This window comes from Ornithorhynchus anatinus, chromosome 14 (genome assembly GCF_004115215.2).
Source record: "Ornithorhynchus anatinus isolate Pmale09 chromosome 14, mOrnAna1.pri.v4, whole genome shotgun sequence".
NCBI lineage: Eukaryota > Metazoa > Chordata > Mammalia > Monotremata > Ornithorhynchidae > Ornithorhynchus > Ornithorhynchus anatinus.
In genome coordinates, this window is record NC_041741.1 from 41,649,954 (window position 1) to 41,665,307 (window position 15,354).

At 47.7% G+C, this 15,354-nt stretch overlaps 1 protein-coding gene across 1 annotated transcript; it reads left to right on the forward strand.

Moving 5' to 3' along the window:
• Positions 1-10,731: 10,731 nt before the first annotated feature.
• On the forward strand, positions 10,732-12,843 carry ASCL4 (achaete-scute family bHLH transcription factor 4). The gene has a single exon (XM_029078818.2). The coding sequence runs from the start codon at positions 11,284-11,286 to the stop codon at positions 11,830-11,832; it is 549 nt and encodes a 182-aa protein (XP_028934651.2). The 5' UTR covers positions 10,732-11,283; the 3' UTR covers positions 11,833-12,843.
• The last annotated feature ends 2,511 nt before the right edge of the window (positions 12,844-15,354 follow it).

Here is a 15,354-nt window from a genome sequence, read left to right on the forward strand (position 1 = left end):
GGAGGGGGGGATATTCATTCATTCATTCAATAGTATTTATTGAGCGGTTCCTATGTGCAGAGCACTGCACTAAGCGCTTGGAATGGACAAATCGGCAACAGAGAGAGACGGTCCCTGAAGGGCTCACAGTCTAATAATAATGTTGGTATTTATTAAGCGCTTACTAGGTGCAGAGCACTGTTCTAAGCGCTGGGGGAGATGCAGGGCCATCAGGTTGTCCCTCGTGAGGCGCACAGTCTTCATCCCCATTTTACAGAGGAGGTCACCGAGGCCCAGAGAAGTGAAGTGATTTGCCTACAATCAGCTGACAAGTGGCAGAGACAGGATTCGAACCCATGACCCCGGACTCCCAAGTCCGTGCTTTTTCCACTGAGCCACACTCACGTTGGTATTTCTTAAGCGCTGACTATGGGCCCGGCACTGTTCTAAGCGCTGGGGCGGATGCCAGCTCAGCAGGTGGGACCATCCCCATTGCAGAGGACGATGATGGTGGTATAAGAATAATCATCACGTTGCTATTTGTTAAGCGCTACGTGCCAAACACTGTTCTAAGCGCTGGGGAGGATGCCAGGTCAGCAGGTGGGCCCATCCCCATTGGACAGAGTTTTGTCTGTCTCCCCCGATTAGACTGTAAGCCCGTCAGTGGGCAGGAATTGTCTCTACCTGTTACCCATTTGTCCATTCCAAGCGCTTAGTACAGTGCTCTGCAAATAGTAAGGGCTCAATAAATACTATTGAATGAATGATGATGGTGGTATGATAATAATAATGTCGGTATTGGTTAAACGCTATGTGCCAGGCACTGCTCTAAGCGCTGGGGAGGATGCCAGGTCAACAGGAGGGCCCACGTGGGGCTCACGGTCTCCATCCCCATTTGACAGAGGGCGATGATGGTGGTAGGATAATAATCATCATGTTGCTATTTGTTAAACGCTATGTGCCAAACACTGTTCTAAGCGCTGGGGGGGATGCCAGGTCAACAGGAGGGCCGACGTGGGGCAAACGTGGGGCACACGGTCTCCATCCCCATTTGACAGAGGGCGATGATGGTGGTATAACAACAATCGTCATGTTGCTATTTGTTAAACGCTACGTGCCAAACACTGTTCTAGGCGCTGGGGAGGATGCCAGGTCAGCAGGTGGTCCCACATGGGGCTCAAGGTCTCCATCCCCATTAAATAATAATGTTGGTATTTGTTAAGCGCTCACTACGTGCAGAGCACTGTTCTAAGGGTAATCAAGTTGCCCCACGTGAGGCTCACAGTCTTCATGTCCATTTTACAGATGAGGGAACTGAGGCCCGGAGAAGTGAAGTGACTTGCCCACAGTCACACAGCTGACAAGGGGCAGAGTCGGGATTCGAACCCATGACCTCGGACTCCCAAGCCCGGGCTCTTGCCACTGAGCCACGCTGCTTCTCCCCATTTGACAGAGGACGATGATGGTGGTATGAGAATAATAATCATGTTGCCATTTGTTAAACGCTATGTGCCCAACACTAAGCGCTGCGGGGGGAATGCCAGGTCAGCAGGTGGTCCCACGTGGGGCTCACCGCCTTCATCCCCATTTGACGGAGGACGACGATGGTGGTATGATAATGATAATCATGTTGGTATTTGTTAAGCGCTTACTATGTGCCGAGCACTGTTCTAAGCGCTGGGGGAGATAGAAGGTCAGTAGGTCGTCCCATGTGGGGCTCACGGTCTCCATGCCCATTTGATAGATGAGGGAACTGAGGCCCGGAAAAGGGACTTGCCCAAGGTCACACAGCTAAGAAGCGGCGGAGCCGGAATTAGAACCCATGACCTCTGACTCCCGAGCCCGGGCTCTTTCCATTGGGCCACGCCGCTTCTCTGGTATTTGTTGGTAATATTGGTATTTGTTGGTAATAATGGTATTTGTTGAGCGCTGTGTGCCAAGCGCTGTTCTAAGCGCTGGGGTGGATCCAAGGTCAGCAGGTTGTCCCATGTGGGGCTCACCGGCCCCATCCCCATTTTGCAGATGGGGGAGCTGAGGCTCAGAGAAGTGAAGCCAGTGAAGTCGGGCGCTTAGTACAGCGCTCTGCACAAGTGCTCAATAAATAGGATCGAATGAATGAAATGACTTGGCCAAAGTCCCACAGCTGACAAATGGAGGAACCGGGATTAGAACCCATGACCTCTGACTCCCAAGCCCGGGCTCCTGCCGCTAATCGTTAAGTCTTCTCTTGCCTCGCTTTTGATGATGACGATGCTATCTGTTGAGCGCTGACTACGTGCCGAGCACCGTTCTAAGCGCTGGGGGAGATACAAGGTGATCAGGTTGTCCCACGTGGGGCTCACGGTCTTCATCCCCATTTTACAGATGAGGGAACTGAGGCCCCGAAGCCACGCTGCTTCTCCGAGACGCCTTCGAAATGGTCTTCTAGACCCTCCTGGAAATGGGGTGGGGGGGGTGGGGGTCTTCTTCAAACAACCAGGCAATCAGTCGTATTTATTGAGCACTTACTGTATATAGAGCACTGTACTAAGCGCTTGGGAGAGCACGCTATAATGACGTCCCGGACGCATGCGCTGCCCACAACGAGCTTACTGTCTAGAGGAGGAAACAGACATTAAAATAAATTACGACTATGTACCTATGTACAGTGGGCCTGGAGGTCGGGGTGAATAAAGGGAGCAAATCAGGGCGAGGCAGAAGGGATGGGAGAAAAGGAATAAGGGCTTAATCGTCATCTTCATCTCTTCATTATAATCATAATCATTATGGTGTTAGTTAAGCGCTTACTATATGCCAGCTATCGTGCAAAGCACTGGGGTGGATACAAGCAAAACGGGTTGGGCACGGTCCCTTCTCCCACGTAGGGCTCGCAGTCTCTATCCCCGTTTTACAGATGGGGTAACTGAGGCACAGCGAAGTGACTTGCCCAAGGTCACACAGCAGACAAGTGGGAGAGTCAGGATTAGGACCCACGGCTTTCCGACTCCTAGGCCCCTGCTCTACCCACTACGCCGTGATGCTTCTCTATGTCTTTATCTCTCACCCTACCGGCATCCCCTCGGTTACGGACCCTCGACTCCTCCCAGATATCCACCAGTGAGTGCGGAGTAACGGAAGAGACGGCGAGCTTTGGATTTAGAGGATTTGGTACTCCGTATAAGGCTGTTTTCGTCATATTTAATCATATATGAAATATATATATATATCTCATCATATTTCCATCACTGTGCGACCAATAGTCGAGAAGCAGCCGGGCTCAGTGGAAAGAGCCTGGGCTTGGGAGCCAGAGGTCATGGGTTCGAATCCCAGCTGTGCCACTTGTCAGCTGGGTGACTGTGGGCAAGTCGCTTCGCTTCTCTGGGCCTCGGTTCCCTCATCTGGAAAATGGGGATTAACTGCGAGCCTCACGTGGGACCACCTGATGACCCTGTATCTCCCCGCAGCGCTTAGAACAGTGCTCCGCACAGAGTAAGCGCTTAACAAATGCCAACATTATTATTAGTCAGGGAACAGGTCTACCAATTCTGTTATATTATACTCTCCCAAGCACTTCAGTACAGTGCTCTTACCCACAGTAAGAGCGCAATAAATACAACTGATTTGCCGTTAGCTTAAAATTGTTTCCAAATGTTCCTAAACTATCCTTTGACCCGCATTTTCAAGAGCTGGAAATTGAAGAATACAGCGCTGGGCACATAAGTGCTCATTAAGGACCACTGATTAATTGATGAATTGAAAAGTTACAAATTCCCAACAGAGGGTCAGGTGACTTACCCTATGTTATTAATTTAAGATTCTTCTTAAGCTTTTACAGTGGACAAACAACTGGACCCAGTATGGGGAAAAGGTACTAGGATAGGCAGAGTCACTTAACTTCTCTGCGCTTCAGTTACCTCATCTGCCACGGGGATTAGAGAAGCAGCGGGGCTCAGTGGAAAGAGCCTGGGCTTGGGAGTCAGAGGTCACGGGTTCGAATCCCGGCTCTGCGACTTGTCAGCTGCGTGGCTGTGGGCAAGTCACTTCACTTCTCTGTGCCTCAGTTACCGCATCTGTAAAATGGGGATTAACTGTGAGCCTCACGTGGGACGACCCGATTACCCTGTATCTACCCCAGCGCTTAGAAAGTGCTCTGCCCATAGTAAGCGCTTAACAAATACCAACATTATTATTAAGACCGTGAGCCCCACATGGGACAGGGACTGTTTCCAATCTGAGTATAGCTTGCATATACCCTAGTGCTTAGTACAGTGTCTGGCCCATGGTAAGCGCTTAACAAATACCGTAAGATAGTCCTGGCCCACAGCATCCACCATCTAAAAGGTAGGAAAAGGAAAGACACAAGAAGAGAAATAATGGGGACAATTTTGCAAAAACTTCAGTTCAACATCAGCAGCAGTTCATTTCCCCCACTCCCTCTCCCTTCTGTATCGACTATGATGAACTTGGTGGCTCAGTGGAAAGAGCACGGGCTTCGGAGTCAGAGGTCGTGAGTTCGAATCCCGGCTCTGCCACTTGTCAGCTGTGTGACCGTGGGCAAGTCACTTCACTTCTCTGGGCCTCAGTTACCTCCTCTGGAAAATGGGGATGAAGACCGTGAGCCCCACGTGGGACAACCTGATCCCCCCGTGTCTACCCCGGCGCTTAGAACAGTGCTCTGCACATAGTGAGCGCTTAACAAATACCAACATTATTATCATTATTACCCTGGAACCACTCGATATTCACCCCACCCTCGGCCCCACGGGACTTATACACATATCTATCAATCACTTATTTTAATGTATATCAAACAATATTGAATATCTACTGGATGCAGGGCTGTCTCCCCCTCTAGACTGTAAGCACCTGATGGGCAGGAAAGATGCCTACCAACTCTTGTACTGTACTTTCCGAAGTGCTTAGTATAGTTCTCTTCACACACTAAGTGCTCAGTGAATACCACGGATTGACTGATATCCCGACTCTGCCACTTGCCAGCTGTGTGACCGTGGGCAAGTCACTTCGCTTCTCGGTGCCTCAGTTACCTCCTCTGGAAAATGGGGATGAAGACCGTGAGCCCCACGTGGGACAACCTGATCCCCCCGTGTCTACCCCGGCGCTTAGAACAGTGCTCTGCACATAGTAAGCGCTTAACAAATACCAACACGTCAGCTCTCTTCACCTGCTACTTCCCAGCCCACTCTTCCCGAGCTCACGTTTCCCACCATTCCTTCCCCTTGACCTTCCCACTTCCGACCCCTCCTTGACACTGTTCCCCTGGCCTGGAACCCCCTCCCTCCAAAATCCACCAGATGACAACCTCCCCCCCATCTTCAGAACCTCCCGAAAACCACTCACCGATTGATTAAATAGAGTCGCGAGCCCCTGGACTTCTGCAGAACTGAATGGAGTTGGTCCTAAGCCATGGACGCATTAACACCTGACCCAATCTGGGACTAGATCTGACACCGTCTGCCATAATCTAGTCCCAGATCTGACCTACCCGTAGTTTACTGTTGGCGTTTGTTAAGCGCTTACTGTGTGCAGAGCACTGTTCTAAGCGCCGGGGGAGATACAGGGTAATCAGGTCGTCCCACGTGAGGCTCACGGTTAAGCCCCAGTTTACGCATGAGGCAACTGAGGCACAGAGAAGTCAAGCGACTCGCCCACGGTCACACAGCAGACGAACGGCAGAGCCGGCATTCGAACTCATGACCTCCGGCTCCCGAGCCCGGGCTCTTTCCACTGAGCCGCGCCGCTTCTCTAGCTTGACGTGGCTAGCTGCTAAGGGGACGACGGGTAATCACGGCAAGTCTCAAAAGGACATTCGAGATGTCTGGGTCGGAAACGACCTGGAGGTACGTGAGCTGCCATCTCTTGATCTCACTGAAAGAAGCGCACGGACACACACGGAGCTCTTCAGGACATTCGCCAATGTCTCTCAAACTGGAGGAATCACTTCTAATTCATCAGCAGTTCCTCGACAAAGAAGAAAAGGACCTGTCAACAGCGTGGAGGTGAGGATGTGACCGTGCCATTTGTCTAAATTTTCCAGGGGCTGGCGCCTGTCAGGAGATTCCTTCTGGACCGCCGCCATCCTTACCGTAATGGAGACGTAGAGCAGGTCCTACCCGTTTAGAGAAGCAGCGTGGCTCAGTGGAAAGAGCACGGGCTTGAGAGTCGGAGGTCACGAGTTCGAATCCTGGCACTTCCACTTGTCAGCTGTGTGACTGTGGGCAAGTCACTTGACTTCTCTGGGCCTCAGTTACCTCATCTGTAAAATGGGGATTAACCGTGAGCCTCACGTGGGACAGCCCGATGACCCCGTATCTAGCCCCGCGCTTAGGACGGTGCTCGGCACATAGTAAGTGCTTAACAAAAATACCAACATTTCTGGGAGGTCGCTGAGTAAAGGCAGGGTGGGAATTTGGGAGACTGGAAGTCTGGGGGCAAGAGTCGTAGTTGATAATGATTTGTCCATTCCAAGCGCTTAGTACGGTGCTCTGCACATAGTAAGCGCTCAGTAAATACTATTGAATGAACAATGACAGATCTATCGGCTTGTATTTAATAATGTTGGTATTTGTTAAGCGCTATGCTATGCTATTCTCTCAGTGCTATGTGCAGAGCACTGTTCTAAGCGCTGGGGCATACAAGGTAATCAGGTTGTCCCACATGAGGCTCACAGTCTTCATCCCCATTTTCCAGATGAGGTCACTGAGGCACAGAGAAGTTAACTGACTTGCCCACAGCCACACAGCTGACAAGTGGCAGAGCTGGGATTCGAACCCATGACCTCTGGCTCCCAAGCCCGTGCTCTTTCCACTGAGCCACGCTGAATTTCACTAGAATATCACTTGGGTTGAAATTGCACGGTAAACCTATTCTCAATTGACTCAAGGAAGTTTGGACAACACACCACCCATAAAATTACAGATCTTTTCCAAAATCAAATGGCACAGACAGAAAGCTGTAAATGGGTCTGAACTTTGAAAGATAATCCTAGTGTTTCAACCTTGTTTGTCTCTGACCTCGCCTCTTTTTCTTAGTAATTATGGTAACAATAATAATAATAATGTTGGTATTTGTTAAGCGCTTACTATGTGCCAAGCACTGGGGTAGATACAAGGTCATCAGGTTGTCCCACATGGGGCTCACAGTCTTAATCCCCATATTACAGATGAGGTAACTGAGGCCCCGAGAAGTGAAGTGACTTGCCCACAGTCACACAGCTGACGAGCGGCGGGGCCGGGATTAGAACCCACGACCTCTCAATCCCAAGCCCAGGCTCTTTCCACTGAAGGGCGTGACCTTGGGGAATGAGCAAGGGCCTGGGAGAAAGAGGACCTGGATGCTAAATCTGGCTCTGCCGCTTGCCTGCTGTGTCACCTTGGGCAAGTCATTTAACTTTTTTGTGCCTCAGTTCCTTCTTCTGCAAAATGGAAATCCAGAACCTGTTCTCGCTCCTATTTAGCCTGTGAGCCCCACGTGGGACTTGACGACCAGGGCTTACTACAGGGCTTGCCACATAGAAAGCACTTAATCAATACTACTATTATTATGATGTTGTTATTATTTAAAGTGCTTATTATGTGTCAAGCATTGTTCTAAAGGCTGGAATAGATACAACTTAATCACACTGGACACGATCCCCGTCCTACATGGGGCTCACAGTCCAAGTAGGAGAGAGAACAGGTATTGAATCCCCATTTTATAGTTGAGGAAACTGAGGCACAGAGGAGTTAAATGACTTGCCCAAGGTCCCACAGCAGGCAACTGTGTTCTTTTCACTGGGCCACGCCGCTCCTCATTCTCCCAAGCAACAGTGCCAACTTAGTGCCATGCTTGATGATGGCTTTAGTCCCACCCTTATTAGAGAACTGTGTTAGAAATATAACTGTGGTACTTGTTAAGGGCTTACTATGTGCTAAACACTGTACCAAGTGTTGGGGTAGATACAAGTTTGGGCACAGTTCCTAGAGAAGCAGCGTGGCTTTGGAGTCAGAGGTCATGGGCTCGAATCCCGGCTCTGCCACTTGTCAGCTGTGGGACTGTGGGCAAGTCACTTCACTTCTCTGGGCCTCAGTTACCTCATCTGGAAAATAGGGATTAAGACTGGGAGCCCCACGTGGGACGACCTGATTCCCGTGTCTACCCCAGCGCTTAGAACAGTGCTCTGCACATAATAAGCGCTTAACGAATACCGACATTATTATTATTATTCCTATCCTATATGAGTCTCACAGTCTAAGCAGGAGGGAGAACAATCTCCATTTTACAGATGAGGAAACTGAGGCACAGAAAAAGAAAGAGACTTGCCCAAGGGTTGCACACAGCGGGCAAGTGGTGGAGCCAGGATTGGAACCCAGATCCTCTTCCTCCCGGGGCCCGGGTCTTTCCACTAGGTCATGCTGCTTTGGAAAATTATCCCACAGGGGAGTGGGCATGTCCCCTTCCGTGGAGTCTTGGAACCCATATTCTCCTCATCTAGATATTGCGGATAATACAGCCATTTTCCCTCCCTGTTAGACCATGAGCCCTATGTGGGACAGGAACTGCTGCTATCCGCTTATATTGTATCTACCCCGCTGTTTAGCATAGCGCTTGGCGCATAGTAAGCACTTGACAGATACCACATTTAGTAGTCCTAGTAGTACTTTTGTTTTCCCACTGCGGCCAGGCATACTAATTTTGGCAGTTTACTTCTCTACTAACAGATGGAGATTTTTCTGTTTTGTTCCCCCCCCCCCCACCCGGGGTCATAATCAGGCTCATAATATAAAAATCACCTGTTGCATTTAAATACCTCTCCTTTTCAAACAACGGCTTAGACGACGCCTAAGTCTTAGTTCGGGTGATCGCTGCCGACCCATATATTTGCTTTCAGGTTCCCACTCCTCTACTGAGACCGCGAGCCCTTCCTCGCTGCCCAGACTTTTCACTGATGTCACCCTGAGGCCTGAGTTGGCTGGTGGAGAAGAGAGCGTTGTTTTTCCTCTACTTTTAAAATAATTTCAGAGGAATCCTTCCACTCTAGAGAGGCTTCATACATTGTATCTCCTCCCTCTACTGTAATCTCCCAAGAGCTTAGAACAGTGCTCCGCACACAGTGAGCGTTTAATAAATTCCACTGATTGATGTAAAATGCGTATATGAGGCGTAACGCATTTGGCTCAGGACGGCACCCATGGTGAACTGAGAAAATGAGGCTGAGCCTCAAAGCTTGGTGACAAATTCTAGGGCAGACATCAGGCGGGGCGGAAGTTTAAAAGGAGTAGTCTCATTTTAAAACAATGAACTAAAAAATTCCAGATACATGCATATGGCAGAGTGGCAGAGGGAACACGTTCCGAATCTGGAATAGCTAAGATTATTCAGTCACATCATGCGGAACAACCCATGAATCACCCCCACCATTACTACTGAAATTGCCTTTAACATGAGGGCAGTGGAAAGAGCACGGGCTTTGGAGTCAGGGCTCATGAGTTCGAATCCCAGCTCTGCCACTTGTCGGCTGTGTGACTGTGGGCAAGTCACTTAACTTCTCCGTGCCTCAGTTCCCTCATCTGTAAAATGGGGATTAAGACTGTGAGCCCACGTGGGACAACCTGATTCCCCTATGTCTACCCCAGCGCTTCGAACAGTGCTCGGCACATAGTAAGCGCTTAACAAATACCAACATTATTATTATTATTAGGTTTGAAATTTTTGACTTTTGTTGTTTTTGTGGTCACCTAACAAGCCACTGCCCCAGCTACTGTGTCAGCAAGACCGCGGTCGGAATTAAGATGTTCCGTGGGGCCCGATTTCTCTGTAAAAAAAAGTATCTAACCTACAAGCAAAAGGCATAGTTATGTCCATTTTATTTGCCTTTATGTAAGTGTTTTCCAGTAGCTCCAGGCAGGTCATTAAGAGTAAATACTAGAATCAGGACTTGACAAAAAAACATGTTAGGGCAACTCCATGGATTTCGTTGAACATGAAAAGCATCCAAATGTAAGCTTGGGTTTTTTTGTTTTTCAGTTTTCTAGTTGGACTTTCAAAAGTTGAAAGAGAAGCAGAATAGAAGACTTGATTTCCCTTACGGCCCACTCGAAAACATTAGCCGTCAATTTTTATCTCCGTGACTTTTTCCATCTTCAAAAACATTTCAGATATTGACCGATGAATCACTTCGGGTCCCTCTTCAAAGCTTGCGTGGTTTCAGATTTAAACTAGGGCTTAGTCCTGCAAGTAGGGACTAGGGGGATCCATTTTCAACATTAAAAAGAGTAGAGAAAAAGAAAGAAATGCCTAATCAGCGTGAAAAGATGATGGCTTAATTTCCTGGGTGGGATTACAACATTTTGGGAAGCTGGACTTAAACTGTGTTTACAGTAAGCAGTGGGAGAAAGATTCTGACTCGGTTGCCACTCTGCCTTTTGATGTGCTTTTCAGCAGTGCCCTGCACAGAGATGGGTCTAGGAGAGTGTGAACGACAACAACAACAAAAAAAATCCCCATTTTAATAGCAAAGGCATTTTCCTCCCACTTTAAACTCAGGGGACTGAGGGGGTATCTGCATTTAGGCCTCTAGGCCCGGGTTTCCCCGGCAATCTGACACACCTTCCAACCGCAAGAGAGCACTCTCTCCTTTGATGAGCTCTTCCCCCCTCTTCTCTGGGGATGGGAGAGCTATAAGTTTGCAAACAGCCCGAGAGCTGTTTCCATTAGACCTCAACACCAGAAAGCACAAAGGCTCCCGTTGCATTTTGATTTTCAAGGGAAAAAGTCTCTGGTGAACTTTTCTTCCCAGCTGACGGGAGATCCTTGAGTTCCTGGGAGGAGCCCTGCCCCAACCCTGAAAATTCCTACGCACTTTGCAAACTACTCATCTCTTGAAGACCTAGACGTAGTGGATTACAATAATTGAAGAGCACCGGGAGCTTGGAAGCTTATTCTGTGTTTAGCGGGTGAACTCCGCTGCTCGCATCCCCAAGCAAGGGGAGGGAAAATAGGAACGCTTTTGTTACCTTTTGAAATCGGAAGAGCAGAGGGGGAACCTGGGCTGGAAGTGGGGATTAGCGGTCCCGCAAATCTTCCGTCTTGGCTCACCCCATCCTGCCTCTGTATAAAAGAATCTTGCAGAGTCGCCTGGAAACCCAGTCCAGGACCCAGAATCGCTGGCCGGCACCGAGGCCCATCCACTCCGCTGAAAAAAGACCACAAGGGATCGGGTCCAGGCCGGATGTGACAGCTTCACCCGCTCCCGGATCGACACCGGCCCCACTTAACGCCCACCACTGGAAACTGGACATCTGTAGGCCTGTGCTTGGTTTTCTAACAATGGAGAACAGTAAGTCTGATGGATTCCTGAACAAGACAGCCTATCCTGGCTGCCTGCCCCCGGGCATCCCAATGAATCCTTCGCAATTATCTTGGAGCCAGCCCTTCAGTGCCTCCTTTTGGATGGACTCTACTTACTGGGGACCATCCTACCGTGGTCCCTCAAGGAGATCTTCTTACTTACCTCTCTCTAGGCAGCTGGAAGCATCCGACTGTGCCTTCGAACCTGCCTTCATCCGAAAACGGAATGAGAGGGAGAGACAGAGGGTGCGTTGCGTGAACGAAGGGTACGCCCGACTCCGCGAACATCTCCCCCAGGAACTGGCAGACAAACGCCTCAGCAAAGCGGAGACTCTCCGCGCTGCCATCGGCTACATCAAACACCTTCAGAGTTTGCTGGACCGTCAGCCTCCAGGAATGCCCGGTAAGTCCAAAGAGAGCCAAGCCGTTTCCAGACCTCTCCCAAGACCGGAATGCAACAGCGACGGAGAATCCAAAACATCCTTAGCCTCCTCTCCGTACAGTGAGGCCGAAGAGGCTTGCAGCTAGGAATTGTCGTCTTGGGGAACAAACTTACTCTCCAGATCCGGTTCGAACATTATTCGGCACATGTTACAGAATCCACCCAGAGGGTGATCTCCTTGTGTTCCTTTAATCTCCTGGTCAAAGTTAGCCAAGGGAAAGGAAATGGATGCTTTAGGGAGAAAAAAGGCATTCTTTGGCTGGATCTCCCTCCTGAACTGCACATCCGCAATTTAAGGAGCTCATTAAGGATCTCTCTTCCTATGTTTTCTGGGTGAGATGCTGGGTTTTCAACCGGGTGCATATGCTTTCTGCTAATTTACCTTCTCTAGGGTTGGCATGCGATGTAGAAGTGGGAAGGCAACTGTGAACGGAATTCCACTGACTACGGTAATCACAAAACAAGCTTATCAGTAATTTATACAACCCACCCTAATATCAAGAATTCTCCACAGAGAGTAAATGAGAAGAAAGTTTTCCGCGTTCCCGCCTCGGTGAATTATATTGGAAATTTAGCTGATAATGCTTTAGGTGACTGATTGTGACTTCAGGCTGACAGCGAGAGCCAATACGTTAAAAGGTACCGCCTCTTGGCTGGGTGAGAAGTGATATGCTCTGGACTGTTGAGATGCTATTTTATAAAATAAATCAGTCACTTTGAAACACTGGAACATTTAACAGAGACTAAAACTGAGCTCGCTCTGAATATTACTGATTTCTTTGTCTCGAAGGGAAAGAAGGTTTGTATGAAAAATGATTTCCAAGTATCGGTTGTTCTGTGTTCTTTTCATTCTCTCCTAATAAAGATCAACATTTCTTAATCCCCCTCTTTTCTTTCTTCCCCAACCTTCCAAGCCCCTGCCCATCTACCTTTCTGATACCGAGATAAACTACCGGAGAAAAATGGGGTGAAACTCTTTAATGGTTGTTTGCAGAGCTTACGGAAAAGAGAGATTTTGGTGGTCAGGAGGAGGAGGCTCTGCCCCCGCTCTTTCACTAATCTGCTTTGTGACTAGCAGCAAATCAGTTACTTGTGAATGTGAGGAGAAAGATACCCACCTCTACCTATTTTACAGGGATCCTGTGAGGGGGAATAAATGAAATCATTAATTTGGAAAAGGTGTAGACAAAATCTTTTAGGTAGAATTATTATTTGAAAATAGCAAAAGGGGAAAAAATAGTTTTCCTCAGCTTCAATTTAAACTCTTCCACTCTCAAACGCATAATCGTTCCCAATTTTCTGAAAATGTTTGTGCGAAAGAATGTATAAGTATTATACGTTGGTTGCTTTTTAAGGTATGATATCCTTTCCTAGGGCTTTCTGCCAGAAAGTTTCTTCAGGGAGTCCAGACTAACTAGGAGTGTCCTCACAGGGAAATTGGCATCGTTTCCCCGATAATCAAAATCCAGTCAATTTTGGATTAACTGTAGATGGGGCAAAATAACGAGTGAATTGAACAGACACTCATAAAAGTTCATGTAAACTAAAAGTTCCAGCCCCTTTCCCCTAACAAACTTTTTTTTTTTTTTACCAGAGCTATTAATAAATGCTATCTAACTGATTAGTTCTGAATTTATCTTGATCTTTTTTATTGGGAGAATATGCTAAAGATAATAATTGTGGTATTTAAGCACTACTTGCTGAGCACTGTGCTAAGTGCTGGGATAGATACCAAGTAAATAGATGGGAAAGAGTGCCCGTGGGACTCAAAGTCTAAGAGAGCTCCATGTGGAGAGCCATGAGATTACTGTCAGAAGGAAGGAGGTTGAAGGAGGTCTTTGTATATCCAGCTTTTGAATAATTGCACGATTTTTTAGGACTCTGACCTCTCTCTCTTTTAGCTTACAGCCAAAGGCAAAATGAAATAGAAAATTAAGTGATGATCCAGGAAATTGTGGCTCCACAGAGAAACTCTCAGGATGATTCAGGCTGAAAGACTATTTTCTTCAATAGCAGGACCTATTTTGGTCCAAAAATGGCTATTTAGCTTAACATGGGAACTCAGCCTAAGTGGTCACCGGCCACTGACGCTCACCTGAAGACTGCTATTCCCCTCAAAGGTAAAATGAAATGAAACGAACCCAGATGCACTGTACTGACCAGTTAAAAAAGAGATGTAGAGAATTACTCTCCGACCACATGACCTAAGACCTGGAGAAGAGTTACCGAGTCAAATCTCTCATCTAATTCTGTGGTTACATTTTGTTAACTGAAAGGTACAATGGAATTCCTCAACGGGAGAAGTGATGGGCAAAATCAATGTAGGGTGGGTGGAAGACAGGAGTATTTAGTGGAAAAATCTCACAAGATTCACACCTGATCCTATGCATAGTATATTTTCCATTTTAGCTCTGTCCCCTCTCTCTTTTTTGGTTATCGGTTTCTAATGTATAAGGTGGAAATATACACACTGTCAAATTTTTGCTGGATGCGTCACATTCATGATTTGGTTCCATACTCGACCTGAAGATGTGGATGATTCCTAACCATTACATAGTTGACCCTTAATACCTTTGTGAAAAATGAAATAGGCAAATCTTTTATCTGACAAAGAATCTCAAAACAAGGGGAGAGTATATGACCGAAGAAATTTGGTCATGTATGTACGCTCCTCTGGCTGCTGCAGGGATCAATCAGTGGTATGCATTGAGCATTTACTGTGTGCAGAGCACTGTACTAAGCATTTGTGTATGTGAGAAGGAAGATACCTGCCTCCGCCTATTGTGCAGGGATTCTGTGAGGGGGAAATAATGAAATCATTAATGTGGAAAAAGTGTAGATGAAATTTTTTAGGTAGAATTATTATTTGAAAAGAGCAAAAGGGGGAAATATTACAAAAGACTTAGACATAATCGCTGTCCACAAGGATCTTACAGTCTATAAAGGTTGTTACTACAATCAAGCGTCGGACCAGAGATGATTAAAGGGAAGAGAAGATAATAATAATGTTGGTATTCATTAAGGGCTTACTATGTGCAGAGCACTGTTCTATGCGCTGGGGTAGATACAGAGTAATCAGGTTGTCCCACATGAGGCTCACAGTCTTAATCCCCATTTTCCTGATGAGGTAACGCAGGCACAGAGAATTTAAGTGACTTGCCCACAGTCACACAGCTGACAAGTGGCAGAGCCGGGATTCGAACCCATGAACTCTGACACCCAAGCCCGGGCTCTTTCCACTGAGCCACGCTGCTTCTCTGTTTGGAAATCCTAAACACCTGCTGGAAGCAGGGGTGATGGAGGAAGAATTGGGTGGCCAGTCATCTGGTTTTATACTGGACCGTCTGGATTTCCACTGTTCTGTCCCCATGCCCCGCATAGATTCAGCACCTTAGGTCAGTATTTTCATTTCCAGCATCCAACCTCCCTCTGCCCAGCTCTGGACGTCAAGTTCTATGGCTCAGGCACGGCAAACACGTTCAGGGTCCCAGGTCTCAAATGCTGCAGATTTGAGCATATTTCTGCAAAATCACACATGTAACATTATGACGCCATGCTGTGTACCTGGCACAACACATGTGATATCTCATGCATCCCAGGGTCTGAGA